Source organism: Lentinula edodes, assembly GCF_021015755.1.
Source record: "Lentinula edodes strain Le(Bin) 0899 ss11 chromosome Unknown C8R40scaffold_35, whole genome shotgun sequence".
NCBI classification, from domain to species: domain Eukaryota; kingdom Fungi; phylum Basidiomycota; class Agaricomycetes; order Agaricales; family Omphalotaceae; genus Lentinula; species Lentinula edodes.
Window position 1 is genome coordinate 123,707 of NW_025764341.1, and position 26,891 is coordinate 150,597.

A 26,891-nucleotide genomic window follows, 5' to 3' on the forward strand; every position below is an offset into this window, starting at 1 on the left:
AAGATACCCACAATGGATAGAACAATGAACACAGTTCCCTAGATATCCATGATCAATTGAAAGGAAAGGAAGGATGCCCGCAGCAAGTATAAATAGATCAAGAGTATATATGAAAGCGAATCTTACAAGGAATAGTCGTGAGCAAGGAAGTGGACGATCGTATGTTTTCCTGGGAAGCGTAGAAATCCAGTTCAGTTCCAGAAATGTAGAAGTTACAAGCACTAGTGTCCAGACACAGGATCAGGTGGACGTGTGCCTGTAGAGTGGCGTCTTCGTAACGATCCTTTAGATGAGCCAGATGACGAGAATCGTTCGGCGAAACCACCGAGTAACCTTTGTAAGAACGGTTTTTTAATACTCCCAGTGGGCGAAATGGGAGTCGTAGGAGATTGTGTCGTGGTAGTTGCAGTGTAAAGCGTATCTGGTGAACGCTAATACATCCAAAATGAAAAAGAATACTAGAAATTAATTGCCAAGCCGTTGGTAGAACAAAGAAGTACGTACCAGAACATGAACCTTTTGCCTCGCAGTTGGGAGAACGTAATATGTACTACCCGAACCATGGCTGCCCGTTGGGGATGGGGGACGCGGACGATGATGATGGGGATGCCGATAGTGTTCTGAGGGTGGATTGGGTGGATATTCCTGCTCGAGAGGTAAAGAGCGGGATCGATCACGTCCATGTCTTCTTGACGTGGTATCTTTACTCTTACTACTTTTGCCACTTTTCGCACTACCGACACTTCTGTCTCTATGATGTGAAGAAGAATGCCGCAACTCTGACGATCGCTTATGGTGGTGGACTCTTTCTTCCTGTGGAGCATAGCTGCCATGTACCGATGGGTAACCTGCATTAGCTATCTGAGCTTGGGCAGGAGGTACCGAGTGACTGTAAAAGATGCGATTCGGGCCTGCCGTAGGGCGATAGGAAAGAATGGCTGGAGGGTGATAGTTTGTACGAGAATTATTGGAAGGGGCATAAACGATAGAAGGTGGATTATGCTTGAAGTGCTCGCGAGAAGGAGGCATCATCGGTCCTGTCCTGACTGCATTTGTATATGGGTGCCAGGGAGCAGGAGCAGGTTGCGTCCGGGCAAATCCTGCGTAAGGACCAGGGGACTGTAACAAAGGTATGACAGGAGGCGACATCTCCGTCTGCATCTGCATGACGGGTGTCGCCCCATAGGAAGAATTAGGCATTGGATCATGATTGCGTGAAGGAGAAAAGGCATCTCGAGGTAGCGAACGCGAGCGTGAGTGATGCGAACTCAACGGCACAGGCGGAATTTCGTCGGAAGCGGAAGGAAAAATTTGTATCTCCTCAGGAGAATGCGACCTCAATTTCTCCCTTTCTCTTCGGGGATCAGATATTAGTATAGGGGAAGATGAAGGCGCAGTGGCTAACTTCGATCGTTGACGAGACGAGTTTGGTTGTGGATTGGACCTGGAACGCGAATTTCGTCCAGTACTTGAAGAAGAATTGGTTGTATGAGGTATGGGCGACTCTCTACCGTCCGGGTAGCGCAGCTTCAAGCGTGGCGGAATAGAATGTGAGCTTTCTACGTCGGACGGCGGCGAAGATAAGGCATCCTGATCATCAAGTTCCGAGGGAGGAATGTTAGGCGAGGTGAAGACGTGGTCTGCGTGAGCAGTGATCCAATTTCGGACTCTGTCCTGCGAGCTGTGATACTGCGCTACGTCTGACGGACTGATATATGACTCAGTCATCGCAGAGACAGCTGTTCAGCAGCCACAAACGAGCGAACGAAGCGAGAAAAGCGTCAGTAGCGCAGTCAAGTGGACTTTTATACTGGGAAGATGAACGTGAGGTACGAAATAGACTGGACGGCGAGTTTCTTTCAAACTAAGGTAAGGTAGAAGCCGGAATGCCCTGGTTCCAGCTAATCTGTCATCATAGGATCAGAACGTGTGTACCTCGAGGCATTTGTCTACACTGAGAATGTGGCCAATCCCGAGGCATTTTGAGATGAATTCAATCTTGATTGTTTCCGTCAATTCTGTAGCCATAGATGAAGGGGAGAAGAGTGGAGATCGAAATACGAAAGGAAGAAGGACCGAGCCTAAGCGTTGACGAATATGTAGATTCGCGACGGTGAGCTTAAAATCAGAGCGATCAAATGAATATATAATTATAAGCGCCGATCAACAATTTTCGCAGTCTACGCAAAATCGTTTCTAGCAAGAAAATCTCCAACCCAATAACCCTCCAATGAGCCAGAAACATGAGATAAAGGTGATACCACGATAGTATTTGAGTTTACTTGTTTTCGCGAAGGACATGACCGCCACAAGGTATCCGAAAAAGTCCGAAACTTGGAAGCATTACAAGAAGGATAGCACGAGGCCTACAACTCCAAGCAAGGAAACGGACGAAGCGGCGACTAGGTTCAAGGAGGAATTTGAGCTCCCAGTCTGGGTTGGAGCTGCGGAACCCGACTCAGAACCAGAGACTTGAGAGGAGCTACTGCCAGTGCCAGTGGCGGAAGCTCCTGCTGCTGTAGCAGTGTCTAGTGCAACAGCGAAGGACGAGATCGCCTCTGTTTCGGTGAATGTGATACCCTCATCATTTTCAACACCACTGCAGATAGCCTGACCGGAAGAAAAAGTGCAGTCGTAACCAAGGGTGAGAGAAAGAGAGGCGTCGGCGTAAGTCAAATGTGCCCCATCGGAGCCTTCAACGAGGGTGACTGCTCATATCATCAATATATGAAACTTGGAAAGTTTTCAAAAACTAACCTGTTCCGATGAAACCACCCTCACTATCATCGGTTACTGAACCCGGTAGAAGATCCCAGGTAGTTCGACCATTGGAATCAACGCCCACGATATTAGCACTGATTGGCTGTGGGTCAAATCCTGGAATGTAAAGAGATGTTGACTGGGCAATAACACCTGAAAAGAAGAATCCGTAAATCAGTATAGATCAAGATGAAATCTTCGACCTTACTGACTCTGCAAACCAGCCGCGATACCGATGAGAATCAAACTGTTGTGCATCTTGTCGAATGAGCGTGAGTTATGCTGAGATATCAACGAACGAATAGTATTATTGAGGAGGGAACTGGAGGAAAGGAGAAACTTGGCGCTTTAAATACTGTTTAGTATCATATATTTACGGGCATCATTTGCCTTCACTTGGCATTTGCAGGGCTTCTGTTTGTTTTTGCGCCAAGAGACGTACCTGATCAACGGTCGTCAACCTTGAATGTTACCTTCATTAACCAGCGTGATTGTTTGCACCTGCTTCACATGCAAGAGAGGCAGGCGCAGGACGAGGAAATGGTGGATTTCAAATTGAGTTTTATTTAATCTCTTCTGTTCCGGATTCATCCTGTCTGTGAAAGTTATGAGTCAAGGATATCGATGTGGAATATGGAAATGATGGTGACGGAAAAGCGTGTGATTCTCATGAGTCACTTACGCGCAACGCGAGCACGTGCCAAGACAACAATCACTCAGGCTGAACCGGAGCCGCCCCAACCTATCGCTCCACCAAGGAAATGTTAAGGAGAGCCCCGACTACGGCAGACGGGAAGGTAGTTGACAGGCTTCAAGAAAGCACTCGTATCAACAAGCCCTTCCGACCCCCCAGCTTCACTATTAACCTTGAACGTATCCAACCTCAGCGGAAACGAAAACGAGTTTCATACAAGGACCAACAGGGTGAGGACTCTGATAGCGATGATGAAGGATCCAAAAAGAAGAAGAAAAAGAAGGATGATAGAGATTATATGAACGAGGACGAGCTCTTGGCTGCTGTCAAGCAGTATCCGGTGTTCAAACCCAAGCCTTTTAACCAAGTCCGACGATTCTCAATGCCATCGATGCGGAATAAGGATGGACACGATGTCATTCTAGTACCGTCAAATGTGTCTCTTGGTATCCGTCCTCAGGCAAAGCTAATCCCAAGACCTCTTCACGATCCTATGGAAGACCATGCCATTGTGCTTTATGACCCGACCATTGATGACAGGGAGACAGAGGAAGAGAAGATGGAGAGAGAGAAGCTAGAAGCCAAGGAGAGGGCGATGAAGGAGGCTGAGGCAAAGACCGCGGGCATGTTCAATCCTCATAAAAGTCTGAAGGTCATGCTGGGCGAAGGGAAGGATAAGAAAGATAAAGTGGGGAAGGTTCCGGTCGTCATTGATCCCCGGCTGTCCAAGGTGCTACGACCTCATCAAGTCGAAGGCGTAAAAGTGCGTTGTCTGCCACTCTCTTCATTGCCTCCTATTCATTACATCTTCAGTTCTTATACAAATGCACAACAGGAATGATGGTCGACAACCAGTATGGTTGTATTATGGCCGACGAGATGGGTCTTGGAAAGACCTTACAGTGTATTGCTCTCATGTGGACCTTGATCAAGCAATCTCCATATGCCAGCAAACCTTCCATCGAGAAATGTATCATCGCCTGTCCATCAAGTCTCGTAAAAAATTGGGCCAACGAACTTAGTGCGTGCGCTCTTGCTGGTCCAAAGATTCTTCGCCTGAGTGATTTTTTAGTCAAATGGTTAGGCCCTGACGCTATCAACGCTCTGGCTGTAGACGGTAAAGGGGGTAAAGCTGAGCTCTTACCCAAGGTAGCTCAGTGGGTAGCTGCTTGTGGACGAAATGTCACACAGCCTGGTACTTCCCTCTTAATGATATATACTTGGAACGCACAAACTGACATCATGCACTAGTGATGATCGTCTCCTATGAGACGCTACGAACTCTAACGGCTTATCTCGCAAACTGCAAGATTGGACTATTACTCTGTGATGAAGGACATCGATTGAAGAACTCTGGTCAGCGCTATTACGTTAACCTTCCTTTCACCTGTAACCTCTCTATTTGTAGACTCCCTTACCTTCCAAGCACTCAATGGACTCGACGTGAAACGACGCGTCATCCTCACTGGAACACCAATCCAAGTACTAATACAATTATTCACAACCAATCACCGTTTAACTAACGCGTTTGTTAGAACGATCTGTCTGAGTACTTTTCCCTTCTCAATTTCGCAAATCCCAATTATCTTGGTTCCAAAAATGATTTCAAGAAAAACTTTGAGAATCACATCATCCGTGGAAGAGACGCTTCAGCAAGTGACGCTTTCAAAGCCGAAAGTGAAAAGAAGTTGAAAGAACTTGGCGGCCTGGTGACTAAATTTATCATTCGTCGAACAAACGATCTCCTTTCCAAATATCGTGGGTGGAATCTATCGTAGTTTTGTTCTTCACTGATCCAATGAATCAGTCCCCGTCAAATACGAACAAGTCGTATTCTGCGGCTTGTCTGAATTCCAGTTATCACTTTATCGTCTCTTCATTTCTTCGCCCGAAATCAAAGCCCTTCTTCGAGGAACCGAGTCTCAACCCCTCAAGGCCATTAATATTCTGAAGAAACTTTGCAACCATCCCGAGCTCCTAAATTTGCCTGACGATCTCAAGGGTTCTGATCATCTAATTCCAGAGGGTTTTTGTGGCGCTGGCCAAACCGCCGCCAAATCAAGAGGCAAAAATAGCCAAAATGTTCGTTGTGACTGGAGTGGCAAGTTCTTGGTACTGGAAAGGTCGGCCGTGTTCAATCTCCATCATCAAATCTCGCAACTCTGTTGATGCTTTTAAAACAGATTCCTTACCCAGCTTAGAGCGCAGACTACCGATAAGATTGTTTTAATTAGCAATTACACCCAGACGCTTGACCTGTTCGAGAAATTATGTCGGACCAAGAAGTGCGTCCTCTACAAATGTTCGAAGTTTAAGTACAGTAGCGAACTCTGCCATTGTAGATATGGGTTCTTCAGACTCGATGGCTCGATGAGCATTACAAAGAGACAAAAACTAGTTGATCAGTTTAATAATCCTGAAGGGAAGGAGTTTATCTTTCTGCTCAGTAGTAAAGCTGGAGGATGCGGTATCAACCTTATTGGCGCGAATCGACTTATTCTTTTCGACCCGGGTATTTATCTACGGTCCTCTCAAATTCTGCGGCAGAATTCTAATACAATATATGTCTTGCAGATTGGAATCCAGCTGCCGATCAACAAGCTCTCGCTCGAGTGTGGCGTGACGGACAAAAGAAAGAATGTAGGCCAACTTGCACTTCCTAGTCACGAAAAAATTAATGTTTGACAACTCGTGTTCGTACAGGTTTTGTCTATCGTTTCATCTCAACCGGGACGATAGAGGAAAAAATCTTCCAACGTCAAGCTAATAAACAGGCGCTTTCTTCAGCTGTGGTAGACGAGAAGGAGGACACGGAGCGCCACTTTACACTAGATGCATTGCGACAGTTGTTTTTGTTCAATGAGAAGACGCTGTGCGAGACGCACGAGACGTTCAAGTGTAAACGATGCAAGAATGGAAGGCAGATGATCAAATCTCCAGCCCTACTGTATGGAGATGCCAGCACGTATGTTTTTCCCATTGATTGGGTATGCCACAAGGAAATTCGTTCTCATCATACTGAACAGGTGGAATCATTTTACCAATGAAGAGTTGAAGGGCAACCATGACGATCTGCTCCGGGCTGAGGTTGGCCTTCCGGAGGTTTCTTTCGTGTTCCAGTATATCAGTCATTGAACTGAAGCTCTTTTTTTCCATGGATCTTGGGTTCGTTTATTGAGTAACATTCTTCATTTATACAATTTGCATGATTATTATATATATGTATATTAGAAAGCTGAAAACCTGTCGACTTAAGTACGATTCTGGAATAGAGCTGGAGTAGAGATACAATAAAGATACATGTTAGGAAGTAGTAAGAAAACATGTCATGGTAGCAGTTCATCCCAATCCATCCACTCTCCCCCTACATGTCTGACTTTGACTTTCTCTCCTGAGGGTCCAAAGTAAGATGCTTTGAACCATGATTGCATCTCCTCCTCTTCAAACGGACCAAAGATCTGATCGGATTGACTAGCACCAGGCATATCCCACTTGTACTCGTACTTTTTATTCGCAGATGGAGGGACCCAGTTCGCGTCGACTGTGCCAGAGGATCTGACAGAGCGGACTAACTCTTCGTAGGTTTTGGAATATATATCCGTGTCTCCTAGTGACATGATGGTCGAAGCCAAATGAGTGATATGCTCAATGTCAGAGGGCACCTTGGCGACTGGTTCCACGTTCATGGTATCACTCGGGGCGTTCTTTTTCCTACATGTAAGGATTCAGTAAACCCGTCCAATGGATGCATCGAGACGCAAAACTTACGATCTTCTCTTCGCTTTCTTGACTTCTACACCCAGTCGTTGTAATGATTCTAACACGGTTTCGCCCTTTTTGAGCAGTGGCAACAGCTGTTTCTCCAGCGTGGGCTTGCCACCGCTCTCCTCAAGTTCCTTTTCCTCTGCCATTATTCTTTCCTTTTGTATCTGCTCCTGCTGTCGCTTCCGTTTTCGTGCTAGCTTGATCTCCTTCTCGTCTAGACCCTCCATCCAGCGATCGTGAATGCCATGAGGGTCAAATGAGCGAACATAAGACCCATCTTCCGTAAACTTTCCTTCCTCCATCTCTTCTCTCATATTGAACGAGGACAGTTCATATCCCATTCCGGCTTTTTTCCTGCGTTCAGCGTCGTCTTCATCCTCTGGTTCTTCCTCCAAATCGTCTTCATCTGAATCAGACTTGCCGAATTCCTGTCCTTCAATATCACCTAGCCGCATATAACTCTCCTTCTTCTTCTTTGTGCTCGTTTCTTCAGCCTTTTCCTCTTTCTCGGCTGCCGCGAACATGTCGTCGTCGTCATTGTTCTCTGTTTCCTTTTTCCTGCTATAGACTACACCTTCGCCGTCATCGCTAGAGTCCGAATCATATCCCTCATTCTTGACGCGCCCTTTGCGATGAGCAGACGGGTTTTCGAGAGCAGAGTCGACTTCTTCAGCGAAAGTGGCTGGATCTTCACCTGGTTCGACGATCCGCGTCTTCTTGTATGGTGGAGCTCGCTTGGAGGACGAGGAAGGCTCGTCAATAGAGTCTGTTGGTCGTCGCTTTTGTCGTTGCATGGAAGTGGGAGGTGTTTGCCAATATTTGAATTCTATTAGTGTATTCTTAGTACTATTCATACACGCTTTCATGTTGTTCCTTTACTTACTATATGAAGTCAAGATACTGAGGAGACTGAGAAAGCCCGGTTAAGATAGGTAGTTTGTTGGATTGTATTATGTTACTCAGGCATCGCCCTTTGCTTTCGACTTGTTTGACCTCACCAGGGCCATCATGGCCTCCCTCTCAGATTTCAGTGTCTTTCTCGGTTATACCTCTATCCTGTGTTGGCTCGGTGCCCAATTTCCGTTCAGTGTTATCCATGTCTGAAATGTCTGTGATCTCACAATATCCCAGCCAGGTCCTGGAGAATATCCGTAGACGCTCGTGTGAGGGACTTGCTTTGCCTTTTCTTGCCAATTGGCTACTCGGTAAGTTCTCTTAACTTGGTTATGCTTCTAGGATTGACCAGATAACCCAATCCCAGGCGATATTTCGAATTTGATTGGTTGTATCCTCACTAAGCAACTACCATTCCAAGTACGCTTCATCTCTCTACTCATAAACAGATTTTGGACTGATCCAATTTCTCAGACATGGCTCGCAGCGTACTTTGTTTCAGTAGACTTGGCGCTTGTAGGTCAATATGTCTATTATCAACGTGTAAACCCTCCTCCTAGTCGAGCAAGATCTCGGATTCGTCCCATGTCGGTTGGTGACCGACCTTCGCCGCGTTATCGTAGGCTATCCGCTGTTGCATCCAATGTAGCTGCAGCTGCAGCTTTAGCAGCCCAGCATGAGGAACACAGCGCACCTCGTCGAGCACATAGATGGCCTCAATCAAGCCGGGACACCTTTTTCGAATCATCGGGAAGTCGAATTTCGAGGGACGATGGAGATGGAGATGACGTAGACGAAGGCGCTCTATCTGCATTAGCGGACAGTTTCCACTCGGAGCGAGGTCAAACCCTGGGTAACAACCAAGTACCGTGGAATACGGAACGGCAGAGGAGGGGAACCAGTGTCGGAAGATATCCTGCCTTGACCCGATCAGCTTATCTTCCTCCATTGCACACTTCGACTTTCGATAATGCAGTAGACTCCGCCGCTCGCGGAAGGACATTACAGCGAGAACCTGGACAAGACCATTTGGGACAAGTGCTACCGTCCACATCAGTGGGACGAAGCTCGCGAGTGAGCAAGCAGACTGCTGGCATGGTCTTTCTTGGAGTCTTTGCTATGTTCGGACTGGGATCTTTCACAACCTCACGGCACATAGCATCGCCTATCAACGCGTCCAGAACCGGACAAGTTGTATCACTTCGAGCTAGGAATTCATTGGATAGAATGTCTCCGACAGATAACCTTGCGCCGTCGTCTTTGATTAATGAATACGCGTCTATCGATATTCATACCATAATCAGTATACCCCAGACTACCAACGTACCTTCCTTTGAACCCAAGATCATAGAGGACTCTAATGAACGTATAATCGGACGTATATTTGCATGGGTGTGCACTACACTTTATCTGACATCTCGATTACCCCAAATTTGGAAGAATGTACGTTACTTTTTGGATTTCAGACTGCTCGATTTGCTCACTTTTGGTGCGTTCTGATTGGCTTCATAGTATGTTAGGAAATCGGTAGAAGTAAGCACCCCTTCTTCCGTGTCTATTTCGATTCTCATTGTCTTATTCCAGGGCTTGTCCATGTACCTCTTTATCTTTGCGTTCCTGGGAAATACCTTCTACGTCGCTTCTATCCTTACTTCCTCAGAAGTATATCAGCCAGCACCACGTTCTACGGATTTCATTAAAGAAAGTATTCCGTAAGTCATCTCTGATTGATTTCTTAAATTGTCGTACTCAGTCAGTTCTTTTTTCTGCGTTCACATCCACATCCAGATATTTACTAGGAAGCGGCGGAACCCTAGTATTCGACCTCACGATCGTTACTCAGTCTTTTATCTATCGTCCAAAACCTCGCCGCCATCGTTCCCGAAGCAGGACGACAGCAGAGGAGGAGAGTGGATTACTTGCTGGAGACATATTAGCACATTCTCCACAAGAGGAAACCAATGCTCATTCGAGGACACGGACCGCCTAGTGGTGCTCATGCGATTGGGTAGTGATAACTATATGGACACATTTATGCCAGTGTGCTTGCAGTGTGCATGTATAATGTGTACAACTATTGGTAGAATAAGAGCTGCTCTAGCAATAATCTACAATTCCCCAACATCCACACATCTCTTTGCCGACTTCGTCTGGCTTGATACTATATATTCTTGCATAATGTTTCGATCCTGCTCGAGCCACTTTTGGAGGCGTTCGACACGCTTTGGGTCGAGGTCAATCAAGGTTATTCGTGAAGGAAATAAGGATGTGGGAAGAGACTCGTGAAGTAGACCAGGTAGCATAATCATCATCGAACAATCTTTGAATGTAGCAGAGAGGAGGTAGGACAGTATGTTGTATCGAAGCTGGGTCTCGCCAGAGAGTGCCTGTGGTGGCACTGAAGAACCTTGAGGCTCCAGATACTCGGTAGCGAAGAACTTCCAGTCATCGATGGTGGGTTGAGGGAATCCTCTTCCAAACGATGTCTTATCCAGCGAGTGTACATTGTCCCATAGCGAAGCCAATCCCTCTATCCCTAGGCCATCCAATGTTCTTTGTAAGTTCTTCAACGTCTTCAATAGTTCCAAAGACTCGGATTTCATGAACGATACAAGCAGAGTTTCAACAACGAGTTCGCGAATACCCTCCTCCTCCAAAATGGAGGAATGAAGCATACCTAGCCCACGTAGTGCTGGTAACAAATCATCGGGAGACATTAAGCGACCGTCTGCGAACAGGCGAAAGTTGTTTTGACTGGCAGCACCATCAGCCCATGCATCATACAAAGCGTACAAGGCGTTCTTGATTCGGGCGGGAGAGGAAGAAAAGAGATCCAGAGGACAGTAGGATGTTATCCATCCACGACAGGAGGAATGCATGCAAAATCGACATGTACGTAGTCCGGGCCTTAGGAAGGACCACTTGGGCTGAAAAAAGCAGGAGAGAAGGTCAATCAAATAGCACGGATCGGGCTGCAATGGAACTTGCCTTGATCTCGACGCTGATGGGACTTGAAACTAAGTTGGGTGCCAAAAATCCTTTCGTGCGATTCGTGTCGATGTCCCCGGTCCTCCAATCTGGTCTTGATTTCTTACAGAGAGACGAAAGTGATTCTAGCCAGGATGAAGATAGTAAAACCGTTTCCAAGACTGCGAGATGTTTCTGCAGTACTAGTCGGGAAATTACTTCAGTCTGGAACAAGATGAGGCTGTCTTCGTCTTCCACTACAGTATTATTTTTCCCCAGTCTCAAGACTTTGTTGTGGAATCGTTCGTCTTGTGGCCCAGCATACGAAAATACTAGCGTCGCACCACCTTCGGATAGATATTTCCAGTGATCTGGATAAGTATCGGTGAGGTCAAGAGGAGGGACTGAGTTGTAAGTTTTTTGAGCAAGCATGAACGAGTTTAGATGATGTTCTATGTACTTGCGCCAATGCTGGAAAAAGAGACCGTTCCCGGACCGGAATTGCCGACGGGATTTGCTACCCTGCTTAACTTGCTTCACTGTTCGTACAATTGTCAATTGTTTGCCGCAACCTTGGGTTTAGTTTTACGTCCCTTTGACATATTCATATTCGCCATGGAGGGAGAGATTCCTCCTCTTCTCCTTGTGGAGCAACCCATGACTTCTCCTACGACCCCTGGGAAGACCGCGTCGAGAGATATCCTGTTTGGAGAAACAGGGATATCGAAGGGATCATCACCCGTGAAGTATGGAAGAAGGTCGAAGATAGTTAAATTTCGTGCAGATTCAGGAAGCTCAACACGCCCTCGGAACTTGAAAACAATCCGTATTGAGCTACCTAACGCGTCGGCTGGAACTTCTTCACGCAAAAGGCCTCTATCTCCTCCAGATGGTGATAGCGACACAGAGTCCTTGTCGCCTTTGAGTCCTCTAACTCCAATGCTCAGCTCTCAGTCGACTGTATTCAAAGACAAGTCTGAAGAACGATGGAGTATCGAAGGTCTGGGAAGTCTTGTCTGGATTCATGTTAACCAGGCAGGCCAGGTTTTTGATGCGAAGGGTAATGGTGACAAAGGTGGATATATGTGGTGGCCTGCGAAGGTATTTGTAGATTTCAGACCCTGTTCTCATACTGGTTCACTTACAAGATACAGAGTATTGGAATGCTGAAGCGCGAAATAATTGTTCGCCCATATGGCAGTCTTGGCACCTCTGCTGCGACAATTCGTGTCCAAAATCCATGTAACCACAATATCCTTTCCCTTACTGACTCTCTTGGCCGTCCGCGGTTTGGATCTCCGTCGTCTTACAGGGGTACAACATCTGTCTTTGCCTCTCCCAAGAAGAAACAGAAACGCGACCTGTCGACTGTAGATGATAGTTGGCAAGCTGCGGTCTTTGAAATCCTTAGGGATAAAGAAGATGAAGACGATGGTCTCCCACCGATTGAATTCGCTCTCAGTGCAGCCAGTCGGTATGCATCAGTCAGTGCTTCCCAAAGCACTGTAACTGCTCCGAAGAGAGACACGAAAACGACATGGAAGCAAAAGAAGAGAGGCAATGACATTGAAGTAATTGACTTGGACACACAAGGGGACGTCGAGAGCGACTGGGATCCTCCAGAACCAGACGAAATGCTTGACATTCCAGGCGAACTAGTTCTTGCACGCGACAGGGCAGACAGAAGGATCGCTCATTGGCCAGCTAAATTGCTGGCGTATATTCCTCCTTCGAAGCCCAAGAAAAAAACACGACAAAAGGAGCCTAAATACAGGGTCCTATGGCTGGACGATACAGAACAAGAAGTGCCTAGGGACTGGTTTTACGCTTGCCATGAGCCGGAATTTGGAACTTGCGAGGTTGGTCAGATTGTCAATGCCATTGACAATGATATTGACTTCTTCCTCGGTAGATGGGCAAGTTTGCAAGTGACCACCTGGATAATGGAGATGATGGCGACGAAGACGATCCAGCAAACACCTCGCGAGATAACAATAACCATTCCTCGGATCCTGGTATCCTTCCTCCCAGTCCCAGCCCCAGTCCAGTCCCATTTCCTTCTCTATCCTGTGCTTTCAACAATCTTTCCATTCGCGCCCAGCTAGCATACATCAAACCTGTTCTCCTTGCAATTTTGAACGAGAACTACGCGCCAGCCAAAGGCCGACACGATAGCTTTATGAAGGGTGGTAAAGCACGCGCAGGACTTGGCGCGTCAGCAGGGCTGCGTGGAACGATACCCCCACGAGATGTTGACAAGCTCCAGAAACACTTGTGTGATTGGTGCCTCCGAGACGAAGTTAGAGCTTCCAACAAATCGGATTTTGAGTCTGTTCTGTTAAATGATTCCATCGAAGAGGATGCGGAGATCCGTCACCCCCTGGAACATATTTTCAACGCTGCTTCCCCGTCGAAATCGTTGTCTGTTTCTGGCGCGCAGAATACAGACTATCATTCTTCTAAAGAAAACATTTATCCCGACGATGGAGGTGTTGGCAGCTCTGCAATGTCGAAGGTACTTGCATCTTCATTCCCAGAGAAATTTCGATCACATATTCATACGCCTCATGCAATGTAGGGGTTTTCACCTGCGTTGACTGACACCGACCTGCCTCCATCACCTCCACCCGTCCCTCCGACCTCGTCGATGGTATCGTTGTTGTCGGAAGATAACGAGGTTTCTTCGGACGACCAGAATAAAGATGCTGTTACCGTAGAGGGGACACGACTTACGTTAGAAAGACAGAAAGGTTGCGCCTTGTATGAGAACCTCGCAGGGCTCGAGAAAATCACCGTCAGTCAATAAGTGATTATTGATTCCATAAAATAATGCTTTCTTTTTACAGTATTGTCTTAATGTCCTCCTTCCAGAAGCCGTGTTGCAACTTCTACTCTGGCGGAATGGTCATCGAACTTCGGTCGAGCTACTTTCCGACTTTGAAGAAGCCGAGCTACATGAAAAAGCAGAGAAACTCGCCGAGGAAACTGACTGGGTGTTTGATATTGTGCGATTACGCGAGATGAAAGTCCGACAGCTCAAGAGGCAGGCTGCAAAAAACGCGAGTACAAGTGGTCGTGATACTGCAGTCAGAACTCGAACGTCATCCAGGAGCAGACGCATCCCTGACAGGTATCAAGTGTAATAGTAGAATCTGTACATATTGTCGCATTGCTCTTATTTACTACCGTAATTAGCCATTTGTTCTGGCTCTTCTCCTCAAAGCTAATGCGTATAGACATTATGATATGCACGCAAATTGTATCTGGTTGGAATTCTACGTATCTTTATGGCAAGAATTACTCATTCGCCTGCAACACCGCATTGGCATAGGCAGAATGATTTGAGATGCTCACTTGTTCGACTAGAAGGCTTGCCGGTTCACTGAGAAGTGAGGTAGGTATGTTCAGCCTCTGTGTGATCAAAGTGGCACTCGACGAGCAAAACACCAAAAGATCGAATCCCACCATGAGCACGAACTAGAGGGAGGATGGGATTCAGACTAAAAATACATCAGGTCGAAGAAATCAACACACCAATTCGTTCAGGCTCAATCTTTCACTGAACCTCGCAAGTTCCTGGGTCTCGGATTCAGTCGCATTGGGGGACGGAATCACTTTTGCCGATGCACCGCCTGTTCGTAATGTATCCAGGATAGCAAGTGCAGCATTATTAGAGTAGAATTTTCCTGGAGGTCCCCCTGATGCATTGCGGACGATCTTATCAAGTATTGAAGCATCATTGGGCGAAAGATCGGTCAGGACGACTGGAATTTTTTTTGCCACGTCGATAGTCACCAGGAACGGCTGAGTTTGTACACTGCTTTGAATAATGAGTGAAATACTTAGCGCACAGCGAATTCACTTTACACTTGAGTAGCGTTGGTGGGGTTATTCGTGTTAGATGCTGGTCGAACGTCAGACCCAGAGCCACTAAGAAACGGATAAGTGCGGAAAAATGAAAAACAATGATAACTAGTTACAGTGGACCAAAAATTGTTGGGCGTTTGGTGAAAGCGGCAGACGCAAATGGCACTGCAGACCAAGATGGGAACAAGCTCTCTTTTGCAAGCGACAGGCTGCAATAAAGGCAGTATAAGAACTACTGCGAGGGCTGCCCAAAATATTGCCATACCTGCGTTGCAAGATAGAGCTGGGGCCATTCGAAGGTCCAGGAGAAGGAGCGCCCTCAGTTTCTTCGAAAGCTTGTAGCTCCTCTGCATCTTCCGCGACGCGAGAGACGAGTTGGACTAACTCTCCACTTGTCGGAGGAAGCACATGTGAAGGAGGCTGCTGCGACGAATCATTCAAAATATCGGGGGTGCCATCACCTGCATCATCCTGCTCCCGTCGCGCAACAATTTCTGTTGCGACATACTTTCCCTTCACAGTCTTCAGTTGGCCTTTGTCAAAGGTCAAAAGTGAGCTCGTGCTTTTGTTTTTCCCGAAACCTTCGGATGAGCGACCGGGACCAGGTTTTCGCCTGTGAACGGAGTTCGAGGTGGAAGGCTTAGACGACCCACTCGCGTCGGCTTTCCCTTTTCCTGAGATTCTAGCTTTGACACCTATCGCTCCGTCCATATCACCGAAGTCATCCAGCATATGCACCAAAGGATTAGCAGCGCGCATTCTGTGCGCAGGAACAGGCGGATCTGCTTTTAACTGAGCTTCGTTATCCTCTAATGAATTCTGGCCGATGTTGTCAGCTGAACGCCGTCTAAAGCGCGGAGGAGCTTCAGAGGCGATCGCGGTCTCAACTATTTCGATCTCATCCTCCTCTTCGCCCTCAGATGCAGGAACGACCGACGCTTCCTTTTGAAGTTTTCTGACTGGGCGGCGGGGAGATATACTGGTCAGAGTCCGGTTTGTTCTGCGTCCAGACGGTGTTTCGACGCCATCATCGGTTAATTGACGCGCTCGTTTTGGCGAAGGTTCTTCTGGTATAGTCGGGGAAGGAGTACGAAGTCTTTTGTTGTTCATTGGGGTCTGTCTTGAGCCACTAGCAACAGGAGAGTTGTCTTTGATTGCAGACCGAGACTTTCGCTTCTTCAATGCTGTGATGAAGAGAGGTCAGCAAAGACCAAGAGCTTATCGTCTGGCACTTACGTGGACCAACTGGGAAGAATTCCTCTCCAATCTTGAAAGCATTCAAATCCTTGATATCCCGCCCATTCAACATCTTTGAAGTTCTCGACCAGAAGTTGTCAATGAAGTGCTCTGATTCTGCAAAAGACTTGACGGGCTCCCATCTGTGAATAATGGATATCTCCTTTCAGCGTTATGGTAGGGCCAAAGCTTGATAGACTCACGTATCATCTTTTTCGCTATATCCTTTCCACTAAAAGTATTTTTCAGCCAAGTGCTTGTAGTAATGAAAATGGTACGCACTCTAACGCGATATTCCTGGAAGAAAATTAGTTGCAATGTAACTTGGGAGTGAATAGGATACCTACCCATGCTTTACCTCGACCTTGTCGCTTGACATGAGCAGCAATGATAGATTCTAAAGGCCAATGAGCTCTAGAAATAACAGCGTAAATATAGACTTGCCGACAATATACTCTTCATCGTCGCTCATGCTTGAACTGGTTCAACGCGTCGTTGCAAATTCGGTGCCGTAATGAGGTATAACATCCGGTCCGGACTCACACGGCGCTTCATTGAATCTCTTTCTTTCCTGTTCATCGCATATACAGTATGTACAGCCTTGGAATGTGCAACGATGAGATATAAAAGCGATTCAAAGTTTATCACTTTTCTTCGTACTCACCACAGTCAGCTTTCGACATGTCAAACCCTCCTGCTTATACGCCGACTAGCATCCAAAACCCGTCCAACGTAGAATCTCCTAAGCCACAGATACACATACAGCCTCCGCAATCAGCGGTGCAGCCACAACCTTTCGTGCAACCTCCTCCTGTAACTTTACCTCAACCTCAGATGCTCCCGCCACATGTTATGAGTGTCGAACAAGCAGGAGAACAGTATAGGACTCAGCGTACGTTCACAAGTTTGTGCCTTCGACAGTTTCTTGATGAATCCGTCCAGTATTCGCCCAATGTGCTCAGGGCATTCATGACCCAGACACAAAGTACGGTATGAGTCCTTTTGTTCGGTAAATAGAGTGCCGCTGACATACTCCTCACTAGGCGTATGTGGGATCATAACCGCCGTTGTCTGTGAGTTCCCTTTGAAGATTCAACTTGCGCTTGTTTCGCTCATTCGAATTTCTGCAAAGGCTTCCCAATCGGCCTCATATGCCTGTTGTACGTCAATTGAGATTGAAATTCACCCCATCTTAGCTCGTATTCATTCAAGCTGTGTTACTTTTCAGTACCGATACGGAACAGCGATGCCACAGGTGTGGAGTTCGCTTGGACAAGTAATCTTCATATACACAGCTTTGGCCCCACCGCTTTTCCGCGATTCACTTACGGTAAAATGTAATCACTGTATCCCTTTGTATCCATATCGTTCTATAACCCATTGTACAAGCCCCTCTCAGGATCTACCACAGCCTCAAATTCGTGGCGGGTCAATGGCTGTAATCATATCTGATGGCAATCGATTTGCGAACAGTAGAACACTTATTTGGATGACTGCTCACTTTTTGTAAAAGGTTTCCGAATCTGAGGGAATCGTCTATTGGGTTGTAACGGCGTACTCGTTAGCATCATTCCTAAGGTAGCTTTCACTAGGCCTACCTGAGCCCGAGCACCTCTAACTTTACGTCGTTTCCCTTCTTTTTCCGCTTGCACTCTTACAGTTCTATCATTTGAAAGCCAGGTAAGTGCCAAAGCATGAATTGACGATCCTGATTTTAAAAAGTGTTCCTTGGCTTTTGGATCTTCAAGTAGATTGTCCAAGTCCCGGAGCGGCCACGGGGTTGGGTTCAAGGTGAATTGCCCGTCGCACATGTGCGCTATATGCGTCGGAAATGTATTCAGACCTGGAGAAAAGGGTGAGGTGTTTAACTTATTTGATCTTTTATTGCGAGGCGACGCAGAAAACCAACCATCGAAGATATGGGTTGCATCTTAGGAATGAATGGCGTAAATGGATCTGCTCAGCATACAAAGCATTAGCACGTACACACAACAGTCGCATTGCGCTCTATGGTCTCTTGCTGTAGGAACTCCAGGAGCTGATCTCGGACAAGCACATCCAAATCGACAGTAACCTATACCCAAAGTGTTCACATCTTTCTCTGATATGTATCCGATTTCAGCTGACCTCATCTAGTAGCAAGATATCCCACTCTCCCATTAGTCCCATACAAAGTTGAACTCGCCTTCTCTCGCCATCTGAAATGTGATGCATATGCCTGCATCGTGATGGTAATGACAAGAAATGAGCCGAAGCTACGCGTTGAGTATAAGACGAGGGTGACACTAACCAATCAAGGTTAATATCCAGAATATCAAGGAGGTGGTCTCGGCGCTCCTTGTGTCTATATCCACCTACGCTGTTCAAAAAGTCGGACACCACGATATCACCTCGAGTCCCTGTATTCATCGCCCTCAAAAACGATTAATTAGTCCATGCGTCTTCAAACAAAGAAAGACCTACCATTCTGTACCAAGGTATACGACATTCTGGTATGAAATTCAAGGAGTCAAAATCAAACCCATGTTGAAGAGCATGGGATCATTTCACCGGAGGAAAATCTTTGAACACATCGCGTCCAAGCACTTTGACAGAGCCTTTCTGTATCATGCGTTTTCCCGCTAAGATGTACAGTAACGTACTCTTCCCTGCTCCGTTCCCTCCTACAAGGAGTGTGCGACTGCCGCGAGGTAGGCTAAAGTTCACATCACGTAGAGCAACGAAGGGCTTGTCGGAGAGAAGGGCACCTGGAGTGGTGTGAGTGAATGTCAGCTGTTGTATGTCGATGGCAGGGAGGTCGGATCCAGACATAGTGGTTTGGAGTAGAGGGGAAGGGAAAACTTGGATGCACTAGAAGAGGATAGCTCCTTATACTTTTCTGATCGATGCATAAGGTGCATCAGGATTCAACTCAAAGATCCCAACGGCGAAACTGGCGGAACTAGCGAAATGAAGTATACGCCGTACATGTGCCTCGAAACGTTTGCAGAGTTCCGTTATTTAAACTCCATAGCTTCGATCGAGTCATCGAACTGGTGCGGTTCAGCCGAGTAGCAAGATCAAGCCCTACGAATTTACGGGAAAGGAGATGGATGGGTAAAATCGGACAAGCGTTCCCAACCCCACATTATGATCACGTAAAGCAGGTAAAACTGATTATTTATGTCCCTGTCTGGAGTCAAGGTGATACTAGGTGCTACCATTATACATATTGTTTCTGACCCATTTATACGTTGCCTTGTCCCAAATTAATGTCTTTTACTTCGCTGAGGAAAAAACCATCTGTGACTGATTAAGAGAATTATCTCTGAATATTACTTACTTTCGAACTTGAGCCCCTACCTTGATGGGCGGATATTGTGTTTTGCCTTTCTCGTCCTCGGGCACTCGAATGGCTAGTTCATGGATTGGTTCGAGAGTGAAATCAGAGGAGAGGTGCCAAAAGAATGTGCTTGAGATGCGAATCAAAGGACGGTCAGGATAATCCACCTTCCTGCGATTGATTGTCTATTTCATTCACATCAGTGAATAAAATAGTGATATTGAAACCATGACGGGGAAAAGCATACCTCAATCGTCTGATCGTTGACGACTACTTCGTGGTAGCCAGCTCTGACGTATCCTCCGGTTAGATACTCGAATTGTTTTCCGGCCTGAACGAGCATGAATTTTCCAGGAGGAATCTTCACACTCATGCGCTTGCCAGTGTTGCGTGCCCAGATGTGTAGACCAGGGTAACGCGCGCGGCCATGTATGGTTCTGGTATTGGCACACTGAAATCGTAAGTCAAGTGCTTGGGTTTCAACAAGACTTACAAGCAATTTAAATCCGAGTGAAAACCTGCAAGAATCGTGTTTTCTTTTCCGTACTTTGCTAAATTGCTTGAGGTGGGGCCCAAGAGATGTGGTCTTGCGAAATCATTAAAAGAGTTTGGTTGAGCAATGTGGTGTTTGAAACACCTACCCATATTTGGCCGCATCTGTGAAAACTGAGCGAGGCAATCCAAAACCCAACGCGGCAAGCTCTGCCACGTTCTCGACGCTATTTAGAAATTATGAGAATCGGTTAGTTGAAAGCATTAAAATTCGGTACGAACGCAGTTTTGAGAGTATTCCCCCAAGTTTCCAATGTGGTTTGCCATACATCAGCGAAAGCATCTGGAATAATGTTTGGGATACTTGAGAGAGGAAATTCCGTTTCGTAGGGTGGAGGGGTCGACATCTTCCAGAAAAATCTTCGACGTACTTCAGCTTCAATTATTATACCATTCTCAGTATAATACCTAGTTTTGGGATCAGAAGGACGTCCCGAGACATCCAAAGGCCTTTCGTTTGGATCTAGTTTCTCGATTATGTCCATGCATGATTCCTCGAAGACGCATTTTGGTTTTAGAGTTAATTCCGGCGTAACACCCTGGATGTGCAGTGGGGTGATTCAGCGAATAAGTAGAGGTCCAATCCATTTCACCATACCACTTGATAGGCCCATTCTTTGCGAACATCCTTCCTACATATACGCCAAAAACAATCAGATCATTAGACTTACTAGTGTCGCAGAAAAACAATTACTTGATGATCTCTTCGGATTGAGCGAAATAATTTTCTAATAGATTCAAGAATTTCTCGTTATCTTCTTCGTTGATCCTGCTGTCTTTGATGACGAGAGCGCCGTATGTGACCAGGGCGTCGGCTGTCTGTGTCGGAAGAGCGTTATCAGTTATGTTGATCAGTCCACTATGGGGTACATGAAACCTTCTTTGCCTCAGCGACAGCAGCAGGAGACAGGGGATCAGCGAGGAATATGTCGAGATCGACTATAGGAAGGGTGCTTAAGGTCGACATTTCAGTGAAAAATGACAGAACAGGTTTGGATGAGCACTCTCTGACTGCGTACATTGTTATTTAAAGGTTCTTTATCATTTCGCAATGCTGATGAGCTGGATTGATTATTAAATGAACGAACGAACGAAGAGAGCAACTGATGAGCTGGATTGATTATTAAATGAACGAACGAACGAAGAGAGCAAACCAACTCAGTATTTTTTGGCTCTGATTCCGATTCAGACGCACCTAGACGCACGGGGTCACCTGGTATCATATGACACTCATGAGTCAAACTTTAGTCCGCCCCTCCCAAAGGCAGAATCTTTACCCCTTGGCACCCCCGAGTCGAGGTAGCAAGAGCCTGCTAGAAGACGCGCCGCGTAACTAAACCCTCGGAGAACTCGTACATCTTTCGTAAAGTTTCTCAATTAGGACGATTCACATGACCTGACCCTGAGCGCTTGAGCCAGTTGACTAATCAACGAAGGCGTCGTTTTCATCGCTTCAACAATTTGAGCAAGGTTTAGGTGAATACGTGGAGTTATTGCTGTTCTCGACTTCTTACTATGGATTCTGCTCCCCAGACTCCAAAACTTAATCCTTACCCACCCTAATTTTTCATCTCCGTCTCCCCCTTTATCGTCACAATCTAATAGAACTGACCATCATAATGATATCTTTCAACCTCCTACAACTTCCTTCGTTTGAGTTTGTGCCCGAATACACCATTTGACCGAAGCATTGATTTAGTACACACCAAGTCCATCTCAAGAGCATCAGTTGGACAAACAACAAAGATGATAGGGTTATTACATAGGGATTTTCAAAGGAGCTTTTGTGGGAACTAGTGAATTCTTTGCTAATCTTGACAATGCAAAGTGCTATCAATGCAAGAATGCCAGTTTTGCCTGACCCATATGCAGAACGGAAAAGACAATCGGGGCTATCCATGATGTTGGTAGCAATAATAAGAGAGTATTAGTAAATCGAAAGACATCGGCCATCGCAATTCTGCGGGCAACTCTACATTACACGTGTATAGAATTTTGGCTTTGTTTGGTCCTGGTTTGGTCATTATATGTGAGTTGCACATGACACTTAGCCGAGGTCCTTACTACACCTTCATCGAACTTGCATCATTTGAGTACAAATTAGGCTAATAATTGCTCACCTCCGCCACTTGGAATATTGCTGGAGTTAATCTAAAGCAAGACCTGGGGGGCACGACAAACCTTGCTTGATGTATGTTTTCTTCTCTCAAACCATTTTTATTCACTCATAGGGTAACGAGTAAGAGCTGCAAATGAATCAAAGCATGGCGCTACATGTTATTTGTTTTGAGCTAGATGTCCAACACAAAGTTAGAAACAATCCCGGTCACTTTCAGACAGTGAATAACATCTCGTAAAGCATCTTGAAAGACCTGCTGCTCAACCCCTCGTCTTCCAAGGGTATGCGTACAATGAGTTGATGCACGTTGGGCAATTTCACGCATTCCAGTACACAATCACCCCACAACATCTTTGACAAATGAATATTTCCGAACATTTAAAAAGTTGTGCATTGGGTTAAAAGAAGTCCAAATAGAAGGAAGGAAATGGCGGTCAAGGGATTATGGAGCGAGTACGTGGGAATAGGCACAAAATAAGGATAATCATAATGAAGATGAGTACATACTACAGAGGGACATGTCAGGAAAGAAACGATAGAAAGGCGCTTAACGTGTGAAAAAAATGCACGGGCGCTTGGCAAAGACGGGGTGGCAAAGGACCTAGCAAGCAAGGTGAATTGCTCACCTCCGCCACTTGGAATATTGCTGGAGTTAATCTAAAGCAAGATTACTCGATGTCCATTTGGATTAGCTTTCCTAGAAGGTGCAGGAAGGTGCCCAATCATCTTCGACGCGATGCAGCGCGATGCACACCGTCAAGTGATTACTGTGTCTTGACATGGCCTGTTTCTTCTCAAGTTCTCAACGGAGCAAATGCCTGCAAATGCTGTCTAGCATCGTTCCATCAGATTAATCTTTGTGTGCTGAGGAAGCCTTAGGTACTTACAAACGGTACATCGAGACGACGCTTCACTTGACCGACCGACCGGCAAATTAGGGCAAATTTCAATGCAATACGAACTTCTACCTATATAACTGGACCGTTACGAAGAAGAAAATCGTCTTTGGACGTTGTAGTCGCTACATCCATCATGCCCGATATCCTTCCACCACCTCCTCCGCCCCCTCATATTTCCAAAAATGCCATTACAAGGTGTGTTTGAAATCTTTTTTTCGAATTCGGTGACGTTCACTTGACTCTTCTTGAAGCAGGGAGCCTGGATTCGAAACAAGACAGCTACATGCTGGATATGACCTTGACATAACTTCAAGTAAATCAAGAGCTGTACCTATATTTGCAACGACAAGCTTTGTCTTTCGAGACACAGATGTATGTACCGTTTTTTGTGTCTAAGGCTAATAAGCAACTGACTAAGAATATTAGCATGCTGCCAGTGTATTCGGGATGGAGACTCCTGGTTTTGCATATTCCAGGTATGTACTTCCTTTGAAGCACGTACGAGCGTTATTCAACTACAAGTTTAGAATGTCGAACCCCACAGTGGTTTGGATAATGTTCTTGATGGATCCCTTCTATATATCTAATTGTCACGCTAGGATGTATTTGAGAAACGCATAGCTGCTCTAGAAGGCGGTTTCGCTGCTGTTGGTGCTGCGAGTGGACAGGCTGCCGGGTTTATGGCTATTGCTACATTGGCTGCCACTGGGGATAATGTTGTCAGTTCGTAAGTACAACTTTAACCTTTTAGGTCACACAACGGATCTTACCGTTACGTTCTGACAGGGCAAATTTATTCGGAGGAGTAAGTCCACCATCTCATTCATGAGAAGAATCGTGATTCTTAATTCGCCAAAGACGTTTATTCAATTCAAATGTATGTTTTTTAAGTCAATCTTGTTCATAGATCGCTGATTGACATTTTGAAGACCTCTTCAAGAAATTCGGGATTACTTTTAAATTCATTACGGATGAGAACCCGGAATCATACGATGCAGCTGTTGATGAGCGCACTAAAGCCATATTCGTCGAAAGTATAGTCAATCCAACCAGCAAAATTTCGCCACTACCTTCACTTTCTAAGGTAGATTTACGACAGTTTTACACCGCATGCCCAAATGATCTTAGATAGCTTGAAAGATTGCGCAGAAACACAAGATCCCTTTCATTGTTGACAATACCTGTGGAGCAGGCGGTATGTCTGTACCACACCGAATCATGTTCGATACTCATGTCGATATACAGGCTATGTAATTAGACCGTTTGACCATGGAGCAGATATCATAGGTTCGTCTTTCATACTCAAAACCGAGTATGGTGCTGATCTCATATCAAGTTACGAGTGCAACCAAATATCTCGGAGGTCATGTAAGCTGGAGCATTCGGCTCAAAACATTTTAACTCATCACAATACTCAAGGGAACGACAATTGGTGGATGCATAATCGACAGCGGAAAATTCGATTGGGTTACCTCCGGTAAATTTCCAGGCTTAACTGAACCCTCCGACCCTTCTCATGGCATTAAATTCGTCGATCAATTTGGCCAACGAGCGTTCACTGTCAAACTCCGAATGGAAATCCTTCGTGATCTTGGTGCAACCCTGAATCCTTTTGCAGCGTTTTTGCTCCTGCAAGGAATTGAAACATTGAGTTTGAGGATGCAGAAACATTCGGAGAATGCTTTGGCGCTTGCAAGGTAATCTTCCCCCCTTTTTACTGCACCTTTAACCGGACAATGTTGCATCGCAGGTGGCTCGAGAAGCATCCGTGCGTAGCTTGGGTCCTCTATCCCGGTCTTGAAAGTCACCCTTCACATGACCTCGCGAAGGAAATAATGCGCCCGAACGTCTTTGGAGGTATTCTCAGCTTCGGGGTAAAAGGCGATCCTACGAATGGGAAGAAGACTGTGGACAAACTCAAATTAGCAAGCCTTCTTTCTAACATCGGTGAGGATTTCTGTTGTCCCATTTTCAGTATGCGGATCCTGACAACTCTTCGAAGGTGACTCGAAAACCTTAGTGATCCATCCTGCGTCTACAACTCACGGCGCCCTGTCACCAAAAGAGCTCTCTGAGTCGGGCGTAACTGCCGACCTAATACGGGTAAAGATTTGTTTTTGGGATGTTTCTCATCACTAATCTCGCTTTCTATGGCAGGTGTGCGTAGGAACAGAAAGCATCGAAGATATCATTGGAGATTTCAGTCAAGCAATTGATGCCGTTTTTCCCCATAGTAGAATGTGAATTTTAGCCTGGCTTGATTACCCGTTCTATGACAATCATATATGTACATAACAAAGTGACTCCGATAGCTGCGGTGAAATCCAAAATTCAGTAACTGAGCTACTTACTTACCATGATTTGCCGACCGTGCAATAAACTTCCTTCCCTTCCTTCCTTCTGGAGCCAAGGACGGAGTTAGGTATGTTCCGTAACACTCCTGAGCAGACAAAGAAAGACAAAGAAGTACAAGTACTCGCCGCCAACCTTGGTTATTAGCCAACATGAAACAGTACCTCCGAACTTATTAAGTTACCAGATATGTAGCTCGATACATGCACTGGGTACCTTCTCTTCAGAACCTGGCAAATTTCTACTATCTCAATCGCGCATTTGGGGTCCCTGAAGACGGAGCGACGCCGCCAGTAAAGACTAACCAGATGGCTCAAATGCGTCGATTTTCAGCATATCGCAATACACGTTGGCCATTACGACTTCGCGTACCAATGTTCAGTCCCACTTAATGAAAACTTTCTTGCAAGATTTGGTCTTGGTATTTGCGGATAGAATTGGGTCAAGATGTGTACTACTACCACACGACTGTAGGTACTATAACTTTGTCCTTGCCCATTGAAACAGTCCTTCTTTAGCCGAATTCCAAGTCGACAAAGATTGTAGCGTAGCTAGACCCCAGTCGAAGCTCTCTTGGCTGCAATCACTAGGAGCATCGACAAAAGTGATGAGCTCGGCATATTGTTGTCTAATGTAACCTGCAGCCACGGCATCCTGAATGAACGTTCTCAGCGGATTAAAATACCCTTCAACGTTGAGTAGAATAACGGGTTTGCTATGAATCCCTAGCTGAGACCAAGTTGTGACTTCAAAAATCTAGAAATACATATTAGTAATTTGCAGCAATCCTCAAGGAATGAACTCACTTCCTCGAGAGTACCGTATCCACCAGGAAGCGCGACAAAGCCACCCTCTGCCAGGATGGCCATTTTCATTTTACGTTCATGCATACTCTTCACGATTATTGTTTTCAATTTTCCTTTCTGCTCATATTCATCGCCAATACCTTCACCTCCGGTAGCTGCCATTGCGTAAGGTATGATTCCGGTCACATCTCCACCTGCTTTAAGACAAGAGGAAGATACGATACCCATCAAGCCTTTAGAGCTGCCGCCATAGATGAGTGTTCGTCCCGCGCGCGCTAAAGCGGTGCCGACAGCTACCGATAGTGATGAGCATGTAATCCAAAGGCTACATTGTGGTGGATTGCTTACAGACGGCGGCGGCGCGATGAGCAGGGATATTTCCGGGAGAGGCAGCACAATAAACACAGACCGAAGCAGGAGCTAGGGGACCACTTTGGGTTGTGAGTGCGACGGGCATTTCAAAGTATCGTTGGGTTGGGCAGGAATTTTGTGGAGGGGACCTGTGTAAATAGAGATCTGTAATTGGTCACCTGAAGCAAATACATACTCAGTCTGATTTCTTCAGGTCGTCTTTCAGGTCACAAATTGTACAATGAGCTCCATTGTAAGTTCGTGATTGTATTGTGTCATAGTAATGGTACTATGACGCCTAATTGTA

General features: G+C 46.0%; 14 protein-coding genes across 14 annotated transcripts; 5 read left to right on the forward strand and 9 right to left on the reverse strand.

Annotated features, from left to right (window-relative positions):
• Positions 1-346: 346 nt before the first annotated feature.
• Positions 347-2,035, reverse strand: C8R40DRAFT_529078 (uncharacterized protein). Its single transcript, XM_046235353.1, has 2 exons — positions 505-2,035; positions 347-458 (listed from the first exon to the last, which is right to left on the reverse strand). The coding sequence occupies exons 1-2, from the start codon at positions 1,726-1,728 to the stop codon at positions 432-434; spliced, it is 1,251 nt and encodes a 416-aa protein (XP_046082835.1). The 5' UTR covers positions 1,729-2,035; the 3' UTR covers positions 347-431.
• A 308-nt stretch (positions 2,036-2,343) lies between these two features.
• Positions 2,344-3,018, reverse strand: C8R40DRAFT_1072194 (uncharacterized protein; the record flags this gene model as incomplete). The annotated part of the gene is made up of 3 exons (XM_046226434.1): positions 2,344-2,708; positions 2,758-2,913; positions 2,973-3,018. 3 exons carry the CDS (start codon positions 3,016-3,018, stop codon positions 2,344-2,346), a joined length of 567 nt encoding a protein of 188 aa, XP_046082836.1.
• A 424-nt stretch (positions 3,019-3,442) lies between these two features.
• Positions 3,443-6,667, forward strand: C8R40DRAFT_1256142 (DNA repair protein, SNF2 family). The gene is made up of 12 exons (XM_046233764.1): positions 3,443-4,217; positions 4,268-4,475; positions 4,527-4,649; positions 4,706-4,810; positions 4,863-4,936; positions 4,990-5,212; positions 5,262-5,577; positions 5,638-5,739; positions 5,797-5,966; positions 6,029-6,094; positions 6,158-6,419; positions 6,481-6,667. The coding sequence occupies exons 1-12, from the start codon at positions 3,522-3,524 to the stop codon at positions 6,587-6,589; spliced, it is 2,454 nt and encodes an 817-aa protein (XP_046082837.1). The 5' UTR covers positions 3,443-3,521; the 3' UTR covers positions 6,590-6,667.
• On the reverse strand, positions 6,668-8,170 carry C8R40DRAFT_1120037 (uncharacterized protein). Its single transcript, XM_046228747.1, has 3 exons — positions 8,103-8,170; positions 7,223-8,045; positions 6,668-7,165 (listed from the first exon to the last, which is right to left on the reverse strand). Exons 2-3 carry the CDS (start codon positions 8,011-8,013, stop codon positions 6,781-6,783), a joined length of 1,176 nt encoding a protein of 391 aa, XP_046082838.1. The 5' UTR covers positions 8,014-8,045; positions 8,103-8,170; the 3' UTR covers positions 6,668-6,780.
• Positions 8,171-8,227: 57 nt separating this feature from the next.
• Positions 8,228-10,103, forward strand: C8R40DRAFT_1162437 (PQ loop repeat-domain-containing protein; the record flags this gene model as incomplete). Its single annotated transcript, XM_046230240.1, has 7 exons — positions 8,228-8,301; positions 8,351-8,424; positions 8,481-8,533; positions 8,588-9,556; positions 9,626-9,646; positions 9,698-9,825; positions 9,902-10,103. The coding sequence occupies 7 exons, from the start codon at positions 8,228-8,230 to the stop codon at positions 10,101-10,103; spliced, it is 1,521 nt and encodes a 506-aa protein (XP_046082839.1).
• Positions 9,876-11,835, reverse strand: C8R40DRAFT_529537 (inositol-pentakisphosphate 2-kinase). Its single transcript, XM_046235354.1, has 3 exons — positions 11,670-11,835; positions 11,102-11,614; positions 9,876-11,040 (listed from the first exon to the last, which is right to left on the reverse strand). Exons 2-3 carry the CDS (start codon positions 11,510-11,512, stop codon positions 10,222-10,224), a joined length of 1,230 nt encoding a protein of 409 aa, XP_046082840.1. The 5' UTR covers positions 11,513-11,614; positions 11,670-11,835; the 3' UTR covers positions 9,876-10,221.
• Positions 11,696-14,223, forward strand: C8R40DRAFT_1174203 (uncharacterized protein; the record flags this gene model as incomplete). The annotated part of the gene is made up of 5 exons (XM_046232147.1): positions 11,696-12,181; positions 12,235-12,939; positions 12,993-13,595; positions 13,659-13,874; positions 13,927-14,223. 5 exons carry the CDS (start codon positions 11,696-11,698, stop codon positions 14,221-14,223), a joined length of 2,307 nt encoding a protein of 768 aa, XP_046082841.1.
• A 154-nt stretch (positions 14,224-14,377) lies between these two features.
• On the reverse strand, positions 14,378-16,655 carry C8R40DRAFT_1174204 (uncharacterized protein; the record flags this gene model as incomplete). The annotated part of the gene is made up of 10 exons (XM_046232148.1): positions 14,378-14,557; positions 14,615-14,897; positions 14,948-15,010; positions 15,061-15,156; positions 15,213-16,131; positions 16,184-16,326; positions 16,387-16,415; positions 16,466-16,480; positions 16,531-16,597; positions 16,639-16,655. The coding sequence occupies 10 exons, from the start codon at positions 16,653-16,655 to the stop codon at positions 14,378-14,380; spliced, it is 1,812 nt and encodes a 603-aa protein (XP_046082842.1).
• A 19-nt stretch (positions 16,656-16,674) lies between these two features.
• On the forward strand, positions 16,675-17,538 carry C8R40DRAFT_528925 (uncharacterized protein). Its single transcript, XM_046235352.1, has 5 exons — positions 16,675-16,772; positions 16,824-17,075; positions 17,126-17,173; positions 17,227-17,256; positions 17,316-17,538. The coding sequence occupies exons 2-5, from the start codon at positions 16,865-16,867 to the stop codon at positions 17,354-17,356; spliced, it is 330 nt and encodes a 109-aa protein (XP_046082843.1). The 5' UTR covers positions 16,675-16,772; positions 16,824-16,864; the 3' UTR covers positions 17,357-17,538.
• A 142-nt stretch (positions 17,539-17,680) lies between these two features.
• On the reverse strand, positions 17,681-18,994 carry C8R40DRAFT_1053742 (P-loop containing nucleoside triphosphate hydrolase protein; the record flags this gene model as incomplete). Its single annotated transcript, XM_046224884.1, has 8 exons — positions 17,681-17,719; positions 17,782-18,026; positions 18,093-18,113; positions 18,170-18,257; positions 18,311-18,401; positions 18,474-18,596; positions 18,647-18,672; positions 18,734-18,994. The coding sequence occupies 8 exons, from the start codon at positions 18,992-18,994 to the stop codon at positions 17,681-17,683; spliced, it is 894 nt and encodes a 297-aa protein (XP_046082844.1).
• Positions 18,995-19,409: 415 nt separating this feature from the next.
• C8R40DRAFT_1174207 (uncharacterized protein) lies at positions 19,410-21,024 on the reverse strand (the record flags this gene model as incomplete). Its single annotated transcript, XM_046232149.1, has 9 exons — positions 19,410-19,449; positions 19,506-19,690; positions 19,753-19,942; positions 19,999-20,091; positions 20,147-20,224; positions 20,280-20,596; positions 20,656-20,689; positions 20,752-20,876; positions 20,935-21,024. The coding sequence occupies 9 exons, from the start codon at positions 21,022-21,024 to the stop codon at positions 19,410-19,412; spliced, it is 1,152 nt and encodes a 383-aa protein (XP_046082845.1).
• A 411-nt stretch (positions 21,025-21,435) lies between these two features.
• Positions 21,436-22,033, reverse strand: C8R40DRAFT_1120111 (uncharacterized protein). The gene has a single exon (XM_046228748.1). It carries the CDS (start codon positions 21,955-21,957, stop codon positions 21,649-21,651), a length of 309 nt encoding a protein of 102 aa, XP_046082846.1. The 5' UTR covers positions 21,958-22,033; the 3' UTR covers positions 21,436-21,648.
• A 787-nt stretch (positions 22,034-22,820) lies between these two features.
• Positions 22,821-25,432, forward strand: C8R40DRAFT_1120118 (putative O-acetylhomoserine-lyase). Its single transcript, XM_046228749.1, has 16 exons — positions 22,821-23,055; positions 23,115-23,270; positions 23,327-23,447; positions 23,502-23,551; positions 23,603-23,621; positions 23,675-23,802; positions 23,862-23,880; positions 23,934-23,952; positions 24,005-24,159; positions 24,216-24,270; positions 24,321-24,362; positions 24,412-24,443; positions 24,495-24,772; positions 24,826-25,022; positions 25,078-25,178; positions 25,233-25,432. The coding sequence occupies exons 2-16, from the start codon at positions 23,209-23,211 to the stop codon at positions 25,317-25,319; spliced, it is 1,365 nt and encodes a 454-aa protein (XP_046082847.1). The 5' UTR covers positions 22,821-23,055; positions 23,115-23,208; the 3' UTR covers positions 25,320-25,432.
• Positions 25,433-25,904: 472 nt separating this feature from the next.
• Positions 25,905-26,690, reverse strand: C8R40DRAFT_1053981 (uncharacterized protein; the record flags this gene model as incomplete). Its single annotated transcript, XM_046224900.1, has 3 exons — positions 25,905-26,183; positions 26,234-26,526; positions 26,582-26,690. 3 exons carry the CDS (start codon positions 26,688-26,690, stop codon positions 25,905-25,907), a joined length of 681 nt encoding a protein of 226 aa, XP_046082848.1.
• Positions 26,691-26,891: the final 201 nt, after the last annotated feature.